We start from the raw sequence: 19,388 nt of genomic DNA on the forward strand, positions 1-19,388 counted from the left end.
AGAATTTAGATTCCTAGACACCTCAGTGTTTATGGTAATTGCTTCAGATCCTCTAAAGATCCTTGTAGGTGAAAGCCAACACAAAGCCTGTGGTCTGTACTGTAGGACCACAGCACTGGGTTCCTGAAAGGCAGGTCTGGCAGGCTCACTCTCTATGGTCATTTTCAAAGAAATGTCACTCCCCAACATGACATGCTCCCTAATTTCCTCCTACCTCACTGACTGTGCCCTTTTAGTTCTTATTGCTAGTTCCCCCTCAGCTCTCCTATCTCCCAACAGTGGACCTTGATGCCAGGATACATCCTCAATCTCTTTTGCTGGTGATCCCTTGGTGATCTCCTTCAGGCTTTCAATACATTTGTATGTAAACGAATCCTGTCTTCCCTGAACTCCAAAGTCATATCTCCAATTGTGTAGTAAGCATCTCCAAATGGATCCCTAATGTATACCTCAAAACGAAATACATCCAAAATTGAAATCACAATCCTCTATAAATTGGACAAACCACTTTTCCACTTGTCAGAGAATTGGGAAGGACAAAAGCGTTGGAGCCATCCTTGATCCTCTCTTCATACCTATATGAAATTTCTGAACATTCTTATGGCTCACATTTCAAGATAAACCCAAATCTGACCATTTCTCACTGCCTGTGTTGCTATTACTATGCTCCCAAACCATCACTGCTCACCTGAATTATTGCAGTAACCTCCTGACTGGTTTCCCTGCCTCTGTCGTTTGCCCTTTATAGTTCATTCCACAAGGCAGCCAAAATGACTACCTTAAACACTTTTACTTTTTAAGTGAAAGTCAGATCAAGTCTCCCCTCTTCTCAACCTTTCTGTGGTTTCCACTTTTCTCAAAGGAAAATGCAAAATCCTTACTCTAGCCTGGTCTCTTTAATATCTCCATTGCACCCTGCGCACCGGACCCCTTCCTAAATCAGACCTGCTTTTGCTTCAGGCCTTTACATGCTCTTCCCTTTGCCTGGAATACAATTCCCTGCACAATTGCCTTTCTTCCTCCCTCACTTGCCTCAAGTCTTTATTCAAATGACTAAGGCCTTCCCTGACCTTAACCTTTAAAATGCCAAGTCCTCATTTCTCAGTTTCCTCTATTCTTAGTGGAAAAAAAAAAAATGATCATGCTTTTATATGCAGTACTACTTATTACCTTGTGTCTAATATGTCACCTTTCATGACAGTGTACGTTTCCTGAAAGCAGGAATTGTCACCTCTTATTTCATCGATAATATCCACAACATCTAGAATGGTACCTGATGCATATAGGTGCTAATGAAAAAACTTGCATAAATGTGTTCTGGGTATAATAGAAGGCACTGGAATAAAACAGGCACTCACAATTTTTGAAAGGAAACAGCCTAAAGGTCTTAAAAGCACAGTGTAATAATTCCTATAAAAAAGTGTATGTAAGGGAGCTCAATGGAATGGGTAGTCATTTCTGGCTGGGGGTTTAACCTGAGCTGGAAGAATGAGAATGTATCCAAGCAGGGAACTCCCATGGGCAGAAAGCAGGTACTCTGTAGAGATGAGTTTAATTAGATTGAAAGGCAAACTCTTTCAGCATCCTGATTCTTGGCCTGCTGTCGATTTCAGTGGCTGGGACAGGTCAGAGGAGGAAGGTTAAATAAGAGCAGAGCTTGTCTCTCAGTGTATATGAAGGCCGATTCCCTCCATTCCTTCAAATCCACTTCTGCTTACCCATCCTTAACAAGACTGCCCTATATTTTTTTGAAAGTGATAAAAAGTCATGTATCAAAAGAAAGTGTACACTCTAAGATCCAAATGTCTTAGATTTTTATAATTTTATGCTTTAATGAATTAAGCTTTGATGTTCAGTTTCTTTCTATATCTAAAACAAATGCAGTACAATTTCTTGACAACACTGTAGACCAAGCCTGCAAACAGGTTTTTAACCTCATGATCCCTATTACCCATGGAAATATCCTTGTAAATAATGATTTACAGGATAGCTCCCAGAATTACATCCCACCAACATGTGGGTCAAATTGTAAAGCAAGTATACGAAGCCCTTCCATGCCCTGAATCATTGCCTGTGTCGCAGGAATTGTGCAAACACTTTCAGTATCCTGTTTTATAGGATATGGACAGATGCTACTGTCCACATTGTCTAGATGAGTTAACTCTGGCTCAGAAATGAGTCTCCAGTTGCTTTGGCAGTCTCAGGAAAGCACAGTTGTATAATATCCTGAATGACAATATGAGTTTTTTAAAAAAGGTTGTATGATGTAATATTAAACTAGGATTCACGTGCTGGCAAAATAGTCACTCACTTCTACCCCCACTAGTGAATGGAAATATAGCAGCATCCCATGAATGCCACGGGAAGGTGGCCAGCCTGCTTCATTGGGAGACAGCAGAACCATGTTGTGACCAAGCCTGTCTGACTTAGTGGGGGCTGGGATAGCTGGGCAGGAGGGGTAATTTCTCAGAAGCTCTGGTAGTGAATAGGAAGGAAAGAACAGGTGTGCATAGAAGGGGTTGGGTTACAGGAAGAGACATGCGGCACTTGTAGGCTTCATTGTTAGTTGAGTACTTCTAAATCAGGCACAGCCTTTAAAAGCAAGTTATTTCTGATTCAATAGGATTCTCAGCTGCTAAAAAATTTCACAGATTTGTGTGTGTGCATATATATACTTACGCATACACATATAGAGAGATATTACACATACATTTATATACACATAATTATGATAGTATATCAAAGTAGGTGACTTCTAAGTCAATACTCACTTCATTATTTTAACACTTGATCCTCCTTTTAAATATTACTCCAAGCATGGCAGCTAGTTCTGTGAAATGATTCATAGTATGTTTTGGGAAGTTGAGAAGGATAAATGGAAGCATTGCAAATATCAGACAATTCTTTTTCATAACAAAGCCCTTGTGTATATCTGTAGGTTTCTAGTTTTTCAGTCCAGGGTACTAAGAAAGCAGCCTACATTTATGGACCAAATATCAGCATTCTGGTAAATGTGAAGAAATAAAATTGGCATTTTTGGATAGTAGTCATAAAACAGCCACATACTCTTAAAAAGTCTTTTGTCAGTAACTTTAAAAGCCAAAAAATTACCATAGTACTCATATTACTTGATGAAGTTGTGTTTGTATATATGCTGTTTTGCTTTGTTTCCCCTCAGTGGGTGTATCTTTAACTCATACTGTTGTGTCTGTGTCTCCTTTTTAAGTTGCTCAGTGTCTTTATTTCGGTTAATCTTCGACTATCTAATTGTGCCCTCCCCCCTACACACACTCTTAATTTCCATTCTTTCCCCAGCCTCCCTGCCTTCCTTCGTTTTGATCGCCTCCATCTCACACACTTTCTCCCTCTCTCTCACCTTTCCTTCTTTTCGTGGTATCTTTTCTTCTTCTGCAAATTTCTATTCTAAATGTTCATACTAGGCCCACCTTACTCGAAATTGAGAAACACATTCTTTTGAACATTGAGAAATATCTGTAGTAGAAACTACAACAGAAATTGCCAGTAAAAGAAACCAGTGAATAATGAAAAGGTCAACATTAATAAAATTTGTTCTCGATGACAAAAATAATATGACTCTCCTTCTTACTAAAAAAATATGAAATAACAATACCTAATAAAACTATTTATCCATAAATTTTACCTAGAAGTAATGAATTAGTTATATTTCAAAGAGAAATCACTATATTAGTTTCTAATATGTAAGATATGATTATAACTATCTATTACATGTAAAACATTTAATTCTTACATCAAATTTTTGAACTTATATTAAGCTCCATTGTCTGTCATTCTCAATAACCATTCAGAGCCTGCTCCTTAGAAAGAGTTATGTATGCGTACCTTGGGAAAAAGAGAAAAATGTTCATATGAGAGAACAGAAGGACACCTATGCTTTATTCATTACAGTACTAATTAGACCTTTGTGTTTCCTTATCTTCATGTCAAGCCCTACTAAATTAACTCACTTTTACTTATGTGGCCCCAGCCTGAGTGCTTTGTGAGTGATTGACCCACAGTAACAAAGAAGCTCCAACCCCATCATTAGTTAATGATTTTTACTTTGTGAAGAAATGAGATAATTTTTGTTAATAAGGATGTATGCATCACAAACATAAATAGGAACTTGGTATTTGATGGCTTTGGACATGGTGCTAAATAGAGATAATTTCTTTGTAAATTGTTCACGGTAAACATTTTTTCCCCTCTGAGTTGTCTGGCTAATTCACATGATCTTGAGTTTATTCACATGATCACAAATTAAATATTAATCACCTTTGTTAATTTTGTTTGAAACTAATTTAGAACAGATGTTTTTCTATGTGTACTTTGCAATCACTGTTGCCTATTCCATTCTGATGTTCCCATTCAAAAATGAGAGTTGAAATAAGATTTTTGAAATGCAATTTTGCCAGTGCCTAGAGAGTGGTTCTGCATTCTACTCACCAATCTCCATTAAGTCTTAAAGTTCTCATTCTGATTTTTTATTACGTTTATTGAGGCGACATTGGTTAATAGCATACAAGTTTCAAGGGTACAGTTCTATAATACATCTTCCCCATTATCTAGTCTCCCTCCACCACCATATATTTGACCTCGTTCACCCTCTTCATCCTCCATACTGTTGTCTGTGTCTGTAACTTTGTTTGCTTGTTCATTTGTTGCTGTTTTTTATTCCTCATATGAGTGAAATCATACGGTTCTTGTCCTTTTCCACCTGACTTATTTCGCTTAGGATGATACTCTCAAGATCCATCCACGTTGTTGCAAATGGCAGTATTTCATCCTTTTTTATGACTGAGTAGTTGTATTCCACTGTGTGTGTGTGTGTGTGTGTGTGTGTGTGTGTGTGTGTGTGTGTCACAGCTTCTTAATCCAACCACCCATTGAAGAACTCTTAGGTTGTTTCAATGCCCTGGCCACCGTCAATAATGCTGCAGTGTCATTCTGATTATTAAATAACTGCAATTCATTTTGATCTCTAAGTTTTATGATGAAGTAAACTGTTTCTTCTTTCTTTAAAAGTGTGCCTGGAAGGGTTCTATTTCTCCTCAAACTGCAGAAAGTGCTTGTACAGTGCCTAGATGATCACAACAAATACTCCCTGACCTCTAGGAAGCTTGAAGAACTGTGCTACATACATATGTAAACTATAAATTAGCATAGATAAAGTATAAATAAGTTTCAAATTCAGGGAGAAGACTTACAAAAATGAGAGCTGAAGTAGGATTTTTTTTTTTTAATTTTATTTTATTAAATTTATTGGGGTGACAATTGTTAGTAAAATTACATAGATTTCAGGTGTACAATTCTGTATTACATCATCTATAAATCCCATTGTGTGTTCATCACCCAGAGTCAGTTCTCCTTCCATCACCATATTTTCGATCCCCCTTACCCTCATCTCCCACCCCCCACCCCCCGCCCCCCTTACCCTCTGGCAACCACTAAACTATTGTCTGTGTTTTGATGTTGTTACTCACCAAGCAACATAAAATAGGATATTGATAAAATGGCAAGACAAATAAAACTTTTGTGTATCATTCATGGGGGTGATTTGAAAATAATATGAAGATACTTGTACTTGTATTTAATATTTCTTTTTCTTTCAAATTTGAGATTTAGAGTTTAAAATCCTTACCCCCAGTGAAAAGGTGAGCCAACATTGCTGGTTCCTCCACCAAAAGTTGGAGGTACCCTGGCAGACTGTGCAGTCTTAAGACCCAGCCTAGGGGTGTAGGAGGGAGGAGGAAGGAGCAAGGGTACCTCTCAACCTATTATTACTTAAGCAGCATTTAAGTTTTTTGCTTTTTTAAATCTCACCATCTTTGCTAGTATATGCTGCTAACAAAATTTCTGCTGGTGGCACAATTTCTGTATAAAATTATATAAAATACTATGCTGGTGAAATTAAATGAGGGCAAACTTTATTTTCCTTCAAAATGAGGTATTTGTGAATACACAAACAACGAATGTATATAGTTTTACAACGTACATAATATGCAAAAATGCAGTGTTTTTATCTCCATTATGAAATTTCACAGCTCTCTCTCTCTCTCTCTCTCTCTCTCTCTCTCTCTCTCTCTATATATATATATATATATATATATATATGTGTGTGTGTGTGTATTTACATATATATATATATTTACATATATATATTTACATATATATATAATTTTTGGTTAGGAATACAAGCTTCAAGTTAAAAAAAATTCAGATTATTGACTAATTAAAGTAAAAAGAGTCACTTTGAATTCGATTCTACAAATGCATTTAACTTGAATTGTCAAGGTTCTATATTATTCAACTATATTTAATTTTTCAGCAGATACAATCTATAATAAAATATCATAGATCAACTAAGATGATGCAATAATCTTAACGTTTTTTAAAGTAATCTTAAAGTTTTTTAAAGTAAGGCATATTTTAAATATCTTCTCAAATATAATCATTATTTTTGCAAAGCACTTATGAAATGTGTGAATTTTGTTTTTGTATTACTTCATGATCAAAAGAAGATCATTTATGTTTAATTTTTCTTAGTACCTTTAATTTTATACTATTTGACAAAATTAATATAAGATCACATATATTTTATTGTTTTTTTTATACTTAAGAGAAAGTAAATTAAAATAACAGCCTGGCTTTAATGAAGCCAAATTTACAAGCAAACAACAACAAATATCCTTTTGTATTTAACTTCTTTCTAAATTCTTTCAGTATCCGGATTTTAAAATCCATAATGATCATCTCTTTGCTGTCTTTAATTTTCTAATTTTATGTTAATATAGTCAACTTCTTTTTTTTGGGGGGAATCCCTATGATCCATCATATTATATTTCAGAAAAGGCCAATGAACTATTTATATATTGCATGACTGAGATGTGGCTATACATTAACTGAATTCTTTGATCAATCCATAGGCCATTAAAAGGAGATCAATGGTACCCTTATTTTTAACTGAGATACATTGTCTTTGGGTATAAAGCAGAGATAATTTAAAGTTTATATTAGAGTGTACTCCTGATGCTGGTGTATTATTTTGTATTTTAGTTAATTATTAAATAGTTGTTTCTTTAAAATTTTTGGTTCATGAGAGGATTGAATTATCTTTAAAACTATATGATTGTTCTGTATTCCTGGAGAGCAGAGTTTGGGATTGATTAGTTCCTAATGTCCTGGTTATTTGGTCAATCTTTTTATGGACGAACTGGGATTTCTTGACTTACTTGATACTGTTAACTTACCTCCTGTCTCTCTTTTGGCTGTCTGGAAAAAGCACATCGTCAGTGGTGATGGGAACTAGCAACAAAAGCTTGCACAGATCAGTGAACTCTTGTTTCAAGGAGGGTGGGACAGGCACATCATCTGTACATTCAATGGATGGCTTTTTGAGACATCTCCTAGAGAAAGGCAATTCTCTAGGTTCATGTTTGCACCAAAGTCATGTTTATATGCTCATATCTGCGTGGAGTTCAACTTCAGTGAGCATGTACTCAACATGTGTAAAGACACAGGCCTTCTATTACACACAGGAGATATCAAATGGACAAGAAACAGTCTCTGCTTTCTTGCAGATGTTTCCAGGTTACTAGGAGAAAGAATTACCATTCAGAGGGTTATGTTTTATACTCATGCTAAATGTCAAACACTATGTGGCATAGAAGCAATGTGTCTTGACACTGTTGCTGGAAGGACATCCCAAAGGAGGATATGTTCATCTGGCACAGGAGGGCAGCAGGAGATTTGTGGGAAGTGTTCTTAGTTCCATTTAACTATTACCTCACGATTTAGAGCAAATTTTTATTATTATTACTACTATTATTATCATCATCATTATTAATATGTGGCTCTTTTATGAAAAAACTGGTGTGAATATTATGCAATTAATTAATCATTCATAAAACTTAATCCCAATTAAATAAGGAGAAAACATCTATTAGCTCTGGCCTTATGGGAAAAAAAATTCTCCCCTCTAATAAACCTGATGTTATCAAATAACCTTGCCAGTGTAATCAGTGTTCCATAACAGCAAACCAACCATTGATAAATAGCAACAACTTTGATGAATTTATGACAAGAGTAATAGGAGAAGCTTAAATTATAGGTTTACTGTTGGGCATGCTATAGCTTGGCATAGCTCTGTAAATATGAGCATGGTCACAAGTTTCTAAAACATAGCTGAGAGAGCTGACTTATGAACTTCAGGGACTGTGCTTGAAGAATGAACAATATCTCTATAATCCTCACTGCATAAAAATAAATTTGTCATTTATGATAGCCTTTAACTCTCTTAGAAATCATGAGCCTTCTTTCAAATGAACATGTGACTTTAACTTTTACCCAGGCTGCTGTCTCCTGATTTCCTTAAAGTGCAGTCAAATAGTTGTTGCAGGTTGCCAATTGTCAGGGTATCCACAGCACAGAGTGCTGGGTCAGAGGGCTTTAGGAAGCAAAGTGACCACCTCCTAAATTAAAACAATTAAAAAATGCAGAGAGAATATAGCATTGCATCTCATGTGACATCATGTATGGGGGACAAATGACTATACATTGCATAAATTCTTACCAGAAATGATTTAGGCATTTAGGATAATTTGTTCATTTTGTGAAATGTGCAGTGAGGAAATATTGAAGGCTCAACTTCCTAAAGCATAATATTAAGACTACATTTTCTTTTTTTTAATGAGGTTTTTAGATTTCAGTAGGTGGTATTTTAGATCATTAAAAGGAAGCTTATCTGTTAAAACACATGGAGAAGAGTACCCATCCTGTCTACTTCATTTCTGACCTAGCTCTCTCACATTTCCTGTGTCTCTCATTTCAAATTTAATTGCGTATTCTCTCTTATTAGTTATTGTTGTCTTGTGTTTACTTTCTTTCCATAAGTTAGATTATGAGTTCTTAGCAAAGACAGGTCATGTCTCACATTTTTATATGTTTTGTTATACTGAGATAATAAACTCCTTGGAAAAGTCACTGAAATATGTCAATCTATTTCAGATTTTAAAATTGAAAATACAATGATAAAGATTCACCCCAGATGGATATCCCAGTAGAGCAATATGAAAACCATATGTCAAAATAATACCCTGTTTTGTCAAATAAAATAGCATATTTCTCCACCATTGGTCTTTTAAGTCAAATGCATCAATATCTCTTGGCTTCCTAAATGAACAATAATGAATTCTGTCTCCTTCTTTTGCTTCAAATGGAGCAAAGAGCAAAAAACAAAAACTGCAGCCATGATCATGTACCTTCTAGACCATCAGAACAGACTATAAGAGGGACTGTATCTAAGTCCTGTAGGTCAAGAGCGAGCTCCAAAGCTCCCAGCTCTTCTAGCCTAGCCACTACTACCTGCCCTTGCCCCACGTTAGGTTCCCTGAAAAACAGACTGAGACAGGAATTTTGACACAATGCTTTTGGAGGCATGCTCTTGACATCAATACCTGTTAGCAGAAAAGGAAGCAGGACTGGGCAGTGTGAGAAGTTGAATTATAACACAATTGCAGCACAAGTCTCAGCCATTCTTACTGGGAGCTCTGGGGCTGAAATTGCTCTTCACAGTTTTTTCTGTCTTAAGGCAAGGTTGAATATGGGCTGTCCCCATGAGGCTGTGATTTGGAGGTAGAGCGTTCTCTGACTGAGGGCAATTCCCAGAAATGGATTCAGCTAAGATCCATTAGCTTCCAACACTCTCATCAGGTGGGGGAAATTAATACCTTAGTCCTGCAGTGGGGAGGGGTTAGTGGCATGCCACAGTATCCACTACAGTGTACTTTTTCACAGTTCAAATTCACTTACTTTGCATATTAAGTTCACTGCCTATTTACTCTTCTATTCAATCTCTTCATCCTTGCCAAGTACCTCTGCTAATCTAGATGGTTTACTTGGCAGCCTGACTCAGACCTTCATCCTTAAGGGATTTGAGACCCTGGTCACCATGACTTTCAGAGTCTCTGGCTGCAGGACATGTTGATTTGCTGTCAAGTGTGTGCCAGAAAGAAGTAGGAGTCACCTCAGCAGATCACTTGAGTGCCAAATGTATTCTTCCCTGTCACCAAAATGGAATGGCAACCTTCCTAGTCCCAATGATCAGGGTCAATTACTCCTGCCGGGATGTTGACTCTGTTCCTTGCCTTTTGATCTCTAAACACAAGAAGTCCAAGTGACTGAGAGGCAGTCAGAGTTTAAAGTTTATTCGAACTCATACTATGTACCCCAGTGGAAGTGTTCTCCTTTTGGGGACTATGATCATTAGACCCACAGAGCCAAGATTTGGAGCAAGGGATGTACAAATCCTTCGGGTTAGTGACTGAGAGGCTGGGAAACCAAGCCACTCCTAATTTCATCTTAGTTCTTGGACCCATCTATTCAAATTATCCAGGATATAGCATTATATAATGATTATTTAGAGTGCATATTGCCTTATATAATGATTATTTAGAGTACATATATATATAGTATATATGAATTGCAAATATTTTTCCCCACTCTGTGGCTTACTTTTTTCACTCTTATTGGTCTTTTAAAAACTGTTTTGAAGAGTATTGTAATATATATATATATATATATATATATATATATATATATATATATATATGTATGTATTTATATATATACACATATATATATACATATATATGCACGTATATATCATAAAGAAAAGAGCTCAATGAATCTTTGCAACCTGAACATGCTTATGTAAACACATCAAGAACAGAATATTGATAGGAAGCTCCATTTACTGGTTATCTTTAGGTGAATAAAAACTTAATTTTAATGTGGTCTACTTTATCAGGATTTTTTTTCTTTTGAATTGTGGATTTTGTAAACTGGTTAAGAAATCTTTGTTAAAGTCGTGAAAATGTTGCCTCACATTTTTTCCTAGAAGTTTTATTGTTTTACAGTGCATGTTCTAAATCCAAAATCCTTCTGAAATTCTTTGTCGTAAGGTAGAAGGCAAGACTTTTTTTTTAGAGCTAGATATCCAGTTAAGCTAGTGTTATTCATTGAAGAAATAATCCTTTCCCCAGTGACACCTTTGTCATAAATTTACCATATACAAGAGCTGACAATTAAGTTCATGAACTCATCCTAGAAAAAGTACTACATACCTCATTGCTGAATATCACTACGGTCACCTTTGAAGTACTCCCCTTGGGAAGCTATGCACTGACACCAATTCCTAGTCCACCCTTCAAAGCAATTTTGGAACTCTTTCTGGAATGGCCATCAGAGCTGTCATCGTATTACCCTTGATGTCCTGAATGCCATCAAAATATCTTCCTTTCAATATTTCCTTTATCTTTGGGTAAAGAAAGAAGTCATTGGGGGTCAGATCAGGTGAGTAGGGAGGGTGTTCCAATACAGTTATTTGTTTACTCGCTAAAAACTCCCTCACAGACAGTGCCGTGTAAGCTGGTGCATTGTTGTGATGCAAGAGCCATGAATTGTTGGCGAAAAGTTCAGGTCGTCTAAGTTTTTCACACAGCCTTTTCAGTACTTCCAAATAGTAAACTTGGTTAACTGTTTGTCCAGTTGGTTCAAATTTATAATGAATAATCCCTCTGATATAAAAAAAAGTTTAGCAACATTGTTGCAACAAGTTCTCAAACTTAATTGCCAGGTCTCATATGCGTGGGCTTATTTCTGGACCCGAAAGATAGAACGTCTGTTCTGTTCCATTTGTCTATTTGTTTATGCTTGCACCAATAACACCACATCTTAAGTGCTACAGATTAATGATAAACTTTGACATCCAAATCTGTAACTCTTCTAACTTTGTCGTCATTCTTCTTCAAGATGGTCTTTGCTGTTCTTGGTTCTTTTTATTTTCATACAAATTCAGAATTAACTTATTAATTTCTAAACAGAAAATTATTCTAGAGATTTTATTTGGGATTGCATTGAATGTAATAGATAAATTTGAGAGAATTGAAATCTTGCAATACTGAGTCTTTTATTCCATGAACATTTTATATTTCTCCATTTACTTAAGTCTTCTTTAATTTTCTCAAAATGTTATTTGTTTTATATGAGTTTTACACGTCCTTTGTTATATTTATTCCTAAGTATTTCTTACTTCTATGTATTATAAGTGGTTTTACATTTTTTATTATTTTCATAATTTTTTTATTGCTGGTTTATAGAAGTTCAAATACGTTTTTAATAATGCCCTCACTAAATTTGCTTCCTTATTTTAATATTTTATCTGTAGATTATTTTTGGTTTTCCTCAATCGTGTCTCTGAAAAAATAATAGTTTATTTTTTTCTTATTTAATCATCAGACCTTTGTGTGTGTTTTTTTCTTTCTTCATTCAAATTCATAGTTCCTGATCCCTTTTAATGAGTCTGTAGTATTCTGCCTAATTACAAGAAACCAGTAGGAATACCCACTATGAATTTTCCATGGAAATACTAGAGCATGCAAATAGTTTCCTTGGTTTCAGGGATTAATAACTTTCATTTATTTTTCTGTTATATTCTTTGGGGGTGCGGGTATGCTCAGACTATATCTATTGCTGAAGCTACATTTTAAAAAATTTGTTACATATCTTCTAGTAACTTGCACTGAGAATTTATTACTGTGGAAAATAAGCTGAAAAACTGTTCTGGAGCCCAGTTCTTATTGGACAGATTTTGGGGTTTCACAGTTTCCTAATTTGTTATATTTTTTGAGACCTGAAGGGTTAATGAATTTGACTTCTAAACACAATTCCAGCACTAAGTATATTATTAATGTTATTTAATTGTTGTTTTCCTCAGTCATTTTTTAATAATATTTTACCCACACGTTTTCATCAAATGGAGTATGATTTCAAATTAGAATTTGAGTTTCTAAATGGAAGCATTTCTCAAATATGTAACTAAAAATTTCCCTTGGGTAAAAATACAGATCCTTTAAAGATATTTTAATAAAACAAAAACCACAGATATGAAATATAGTGTTGACAGGTATTTGGTGTATTGATAAAGTTCCCTGGAGGACTCTGAATGTTTAAAGCAACAGTTTGATTGAATAGAACAATAAATGCAGTGGTGAGTGTATTTTCTCTCTTTCTTTCTCATCTACTAGAAAAATATAGATAATAGAGCTCATTTATTTCCTTAACATTTCCGAGCTCCACAGATGGGAAAGCACAACCCAGTGGAAATTATTTCTGGCAACCTTGAGAAGATATGTTAGCAATTTGTGGCATTTCTTTCAGTGACATGTAAAGCATGGCTTTCCCTCATTGCAGTGTCACAGTGAAGTGTCACAATAAAGCCAAAATAGTGTGCCCTCAGGGAAAACTAGAGAAAGGGACCATTTTCCATGCACACACAAAGGGTAATATTTATTATAAGTCCTTTCATTTTAGCTTCAAATGCTGCCTGGGCCATGGCTACTTTGCAATGGAGAAAAATGTACAGAGTGTGAGATTTAAAGAAAATGTTATGTATAAATCTAACATAATTTATGTAAATATAAATAATATGTAAAAAAAGAACATGCATTCATGGACATACAATTATGCGTATGTCTGCACAGTGTGCCAGGGAGAGCATTTGTGAGGTTGCATAGTAGCGACATCAGCCTGAGGTTGATGGAGTCCAAAGAGCACTGAGCTGGGAGTCAGAACAGCTCTAAGTTGACCTATTTTTGTCCTTACCAGCACAGAAGTTATCTACTTTATCTACAACTTGTGATATAAAAAGAACTATCCATGTTTGATGGATAAAGAATTTGATGTTCCAAAAAATTCAATTGTTTGTCACAGATTGCACAGCTAATATATTATTTAAGGAAATTCATACACAGTTAATATCAAACACAATAATTTATTTTAAGCTAAATTTGTAGGTTGGTGCAAAGGTAATTGTGGTTTAAAAGGTTAAAAATAATTGCAAAATCTGCAATTACTTTTGCACCAACCTAATCCTTAAGATAAAACTTTATATGTTTCCTCCTTGCACAGTTATCATTTGGACCCAAGTACTGAACTTGATTTTTATTACCATTAAATGTCATCTCATTAGTTTCATTCTACTGTTCCAGATATGGACATTTTGAGTGTCTTAATTACATTTTGCAACATGTTTTTCATTGCTGCAGCTCAATAGCATCTCCAGATCTAATGAATGTCATATATATCTGCACCTGATAAAGCCCTGTAATAGGCAACTTCCTTCCACTTAGAGAAGTGACTCATTTATCCAGGTACTACTTCACCCAGTTGTCAAATGCAGATGGAAATTACCCAAATTAATTGTTCTAATCTGGCAACATGAAAGGGAGAGCATGAGCGTTGGAGCCCAGCAGAGTGGGATTCAAATATCAGCACCACCAACTACCAGATATGGGATTTCGGGAATGTATTTTGTCTTTATAAGTAAATTTGGATAATAATATTAACATCACAAAGTTTGTAAGTATCTTACAGGTAGACGTGCAGCCTCATTCATCACCCCAACCATTAAAGAAAGAAATGAATTTTTTCTGACTGACCAGTTCTTTTTAGAGACCCAGGTATCATTAATCAGTGTTTTCTGACACTGAAAAATCTTCATCTTCATAAACTTTCTCAGCCTCTTTCCACTTTCTTTCCCTGTTTTAATATCTGAATAATATTTGCCAGAAGCCTCTCTCATTTTATGTAAATCCTTTTGGTTTGAGATAATGGTTTACTGGTCTTACTTGTGTATTTTCTGAGTATCTTTGATGGAAACTCACTTGATTTAGGAGACTTTAACTGTAATAGTTTAGGGAACTTCTTGAACTCATTTCACATGACTAAGAAATTTATTTCCTTTTGATATGTTTCTTCTGTCCCTCCTCCTTCAAAGGTCAATCTCCTTGGCAAAGGAGGCAAGTGTAAAGCAGTTCTGCTTCTCTGTGCTCACTTTCATTACTTTATAACTGCATGTTATAGACTAATGTTCCTTGACAAACTGGCAGGTTCAGGCCATGTAGGTCTTCATTTGCTGCAGTCTTCTTTTAAAGGCATGTGTTTGCTGTCATGGTTATCTGGTTATATCCTCTTTTGCTCCATATTCTGTACATGGTCACTTTTAATTTGAGCTCATCAAAGAAATTTTGCAAAAGCATGTTTGTTTATTTAGTAACTACACTGCTCCCTCAGAATAATTTTAAATTCTCCTATTTTTAATCTTATTTTAGAAATTTCTATGCCTCTTGAATTATCTCTCTTTCTGGAATCATTTTTTTCTCCTAGAAGGAATAGCACTTTTTTCCTCTGAAGTTTTCATCTGTGATTATAATAAAATAATTTTCATGAATGGGCCACCATCTTTGCATTGATGTTTCTAAGAGAACAATTTAAGGCCTTTGTCTATTTAGCAATATTACTGAGTATTTCATCATTTTTAGTAATGGAGTAAGTAATATCTTACTGCTCTGAGTCTAAGATTCTCTCCTCTGAATCTTTTCATATAAAGCTGTTGCAAGTTTGTTCCTAGAGCATCTAATAAATATCTCTCATAGACTCACACGGTTGGCTAAACCCTCTGGTTTGCTGGATCTTGCCAAGAGAATGTTCGTGTTAACTTCAATACATAGAATGATCTACATTAATTCTGAGAGAGCTGTGTGTAAAAAAAAAAAAAATCCATTCTGAAAGGGCCACCCTCAGGAGCATATCCAAATAAAACCATATGAGAAGAGGAGTAAGAATAAACTGCTGTCCATTTTTGTGAATTCCAATCTTATTTCTCTTCCTTTTATGTGTTTGTTCTTTGTACCAAATTGGTAAGAATCAAAAAGCAAAATTCCATGTAGCATCTTTTCACCTTTTGTGTGTGTGCGTGTGTGTGTGTGTGTGTGTGTGTGTGACTGGACATGGGTTGATTGAATGTTCATAACTTGTCCCCTCCCTTTATGCTTCTTTCTTTCAAGTCAAAGCTCAGAAAGTGGCATCTAAAGTTTGATATGCAACTGTGGCAGAGATAAATAGTTTGGGTAGCAAACAGCTATTGAAGAACCTTGTGATTTATCCATACTGGACACTTTTTGTTGTTGTTTTGTTTTGTTTTGCTTTGTTTTATCTGGTGGTATATTTTTCACATTAGTTGTTTCTTAGGATTAGCAAACCAGTCAAATCTTGTTTCATCCCTCCCTAGTTATTTAGTATAGTGCCAAGCAAAGCACAGATTAACATATGCTTACTCAGGATTAAGGATGATTTTTTTAAAACTATTTTGATAGGCAGTAAAATAGAATCCACAGCTTATTCAATGGATGGGTTGTTAGTGCCAAAAGTGAACCCTAAACCTTTAGGACCAAGTTTCCACAGAGTTTAGATTATACTTCAGTAAAGTCAAAGGGCAAATAGCAGTAAACTATTTTACCAAGTTCTTGATTTATAATACCACATTCTCAATCACCACAGTGCTGCATATGATTGTTCCATGGTGAAGAAGAGGAGAGCTGAAGAACAGGCTCCGGGTGTCCCGGTCAACAAGAGAAAATCCCTGCTAATGAAGCCCCGACACTACAGCCCAAACATGGACTGCAAAGAGCGTGACACCAGGACTGAAGCAGAGGAGGAGGATGGTCTTCTGGAAACCAACAACCAACCTACCACAGGTAGCAAGGAGGAGTGCCCTAAACTTTTCATATGCCCTAGCACCAAAGACTCAGCCTTAATTTCTGTAGAACATACAGTCTGTGTGGTTCAAACCATATTCCAATTTGGAAACAAACCAAACACTTAATTTCACTCAGCATCCATTTACTGAGGGCCAATTTTTTTTATCAGTAACTGTGGAATATCTAAAGATAAGCACCAGAGGGTCCTTGACCTTTCTGAAGAAAATAAAAGGTACTAAGCCTTAATGTTGCAGAGTATCTTGACTCCCTAATAGGATGGATAACTAATGCCTGAAAGAACCATTCAAAATAAAAGGACACATTTAAGCTTCAACATATGACATATTAATAAAACATTTGTTTTTGTATTTTTGTTTTATAAACATGTAGTATAATTTACGCCCCCCCTCCCAAATATAATTGATGATAACACCATTGACCAATGCCAGTGGACTGTGACCTTAATATTTTCAACATTTTTAAAATAAATATTTATAGCAATGGATGGCAGAAGAGACCTAAATTTGGCAGTTTAGAGTCTCCTTCATTCAGAAAATGATACATTATAGAAAATTTATCACTGTGGCCATTATTTCCCAAATAAATCATTTTAATTTACCTATAGGCACACATCATGTTTCATTAATTCAATTCTTCAATCATTAATCAAGTGCTTTTGCATGCTAAGTGATATATAGTTACTATTTCAAAAATTTAGGATGTGTTTCTACCCAGTTCACAGTTAGTTCCGTTAGTCCCTGGTAGTCAGTGCTCCAGGAGTCAGAATATCACCTACTACTTTGTGCATGAGGCTGAAATTGAAGAACAACCAAAAAATTATTTCCCAGATAACCATGTTCCATAATCTAATTATCTCCAAGCTCTGACTACCTTTAGAAAGTAGACTGGGCTAAGTTTCTACAATGTTAAATCACAAAGTCACATTTCCAGAAATTACAGGCCACAGATGCTCCTATCTCTGGTCAAAAGAGAAAAACTCTAAGTTGTCTTCAGTCTTTGAGCACGTTCTCCCTCACTCTCTGGAGGGAAAGAGAGTAAGTTAGTGCCCAAGCCCAGTGTAAGGACTTTTCATCTCTTGGAGTACTCTGGGTACCCCAATGTCTTTACCTGGTCAGGTGTGTGCCCAATTGTGTCTTCAGCAGGCAGTTCAGATGATGAAGAGAAAATACAGTGCTCATGAAAGCTAAGCTCATGAGCTTGTGTCCATTTGATGGCAAAACTGCAGACCATACTGTCAACTGACTGTCTTTCAAGGACATTAAGGATGATGAACAAAACTGAGCAGATACACCTTAACTGGGGCAAAGATAAGACAAGTTTGCAAAGTACTACCAGGAGGTAGGACAAGTGCACACTTTCCCAATGCAGACAAGAAAAAGAAGGGTCACCTAACAGTGACATTAACCCAGTGTAGAGTCCCCAGTTTATAGCCACATGCTCATGATTAAGGAAAATCTGTCAGTTATAGGAGCACAAGGGGTTGAGATGATACTTTTAACCCATATTATCTCTCAACAAATAGCAAATAAGAGACAAGCCACTCAAATTTTAGAACTTTGAAAGACAATTTACTTCTTTAAGGCTTTTCTTCCCAGCAAGATTTACATATTAAAGAGGCCTGGAGAACTAATTTATCTATAAAAGTAACTCAGATAATTATAGAAACAGAACAAAAATCTAATTATAACGAAATCCAGTTATACTGAAGGAGTCAAAGTCAAAATATGTTGTGATTTTTAGAGGATTTTCTTTTGTTTAAGTTGTTTTAATGCAGAACAGCTGATATACGTGCAAGAATCCATTAGTATAGGCCTTCTAGGATTACCAGACACCTCAGAGTAGAGACTTTGGTTTAAAGCAATTAAACAAATGTGAACTTTCACATATTAGGCAAAAATGGTGTTTATTTTTTCACTCTTCAAGGAAAGTGTTAGCTCCAGACCCTTGAATCTCCCTTACACTTTGAAATTGCACTCAGGACTGAGAAAGGGTTGTCCTTGGTAACTGCCCAACTCTCTGACTGTCCCCAGAAGCAGACACTAGGAATTTCTTGACCTATATTGTTGTGGTATTAAGAAAGTAGATGTGGGTTTATTTGCTAGTTTTTGTTTTGTTGTTGTATTTGTTTTTATATATTTTTATTTATAATTTAGTGATCATTGTTTTTCTTTGAGAGTTAGCTGTCAATTGTATTCTAATATCTTTCCATAAATTCACTTTTGAAAATATTCAAACTTTTGAAAATAATAGTCGTTTGTATTCTGAACAGTTTCTCCTGACAGTTGCTGTACTTTGTAAACATCGCCCATGACATATAACATTTGTAGGTTGTGGGATCTGGGGGTTAGCTTGTTACAGAGGGACAAGCATAGAGCTGGGAGGCCCTGGCCCTGGTTCTGAATTTCACCCCCCCTGTTGGCCAGCTGTGTGATCTTGAGCAAGCCTTTAGCTCTTTAGAAGCATAGTTTCCTTTCTGTAAAATGGAGTAGAAAGTACCTTTTTTAGAGTTATTATGCAGATTAAACAAAATAAAGACTTGAACACCATGTCAGGAACACATGAGTTTATTGTCCTAAGATGCCTTTGGATCATCTAGTCATTGGATCATTGGATTATCCTCAGATTGAAGATGAGGATCAGGGACTCAGAAGACATGGGTCTGTTCAAGTCACACAGGCAGGTGGTGCTGGGCCAGCCACACGACCCCAGTCTCTGAACCTCACAGCCATAGCGGTTTCCCCTTCCTATTGC

The 19,388-nt window shown here is 35.8% G+C and overlaps 1 protein-coding gene across 2 annotated transcripts in view; it reads left to right on the top strand.

The window, feature by feature from the left end:
- Positions 1–19,388, top strand: part of ST18 (ST18 C2H2C-type zinc finger transcription factor) — a 109,035-nt gene that overhangs the window by 22,485 nt on the left and 67,162 nt on the right. For both annotated transcript variants that reach the window (XM_019712586.3, XM_088799434.1), the window contains exon 4: positions 16,417–16,613. In XM_019712586.3, coding sequence (XP_019568145.2) covers positions 16,417–16,613 — 197 coding nt within the window. The remainder of the gene's footprint in view (positions 1–16,416; positions 16,614–19,388) is intronic.

This window comes from Rhinolophus sinicus, chromosome 7 (assembly GCF_057876585.1).
Source record: "Rhinolophus sinicus isolate RSI-liver-muscle chromosome 7, RSI-T2T, whole genome shotgun sequence".
In the NCBI taxonomy this organism is placed as follows: Eukaryota; Metazoa; Chordata; class Mammalia; order Chiroptera; family Rhinolophidae; genus Rhinolophus; species Rhinolophus sinicus.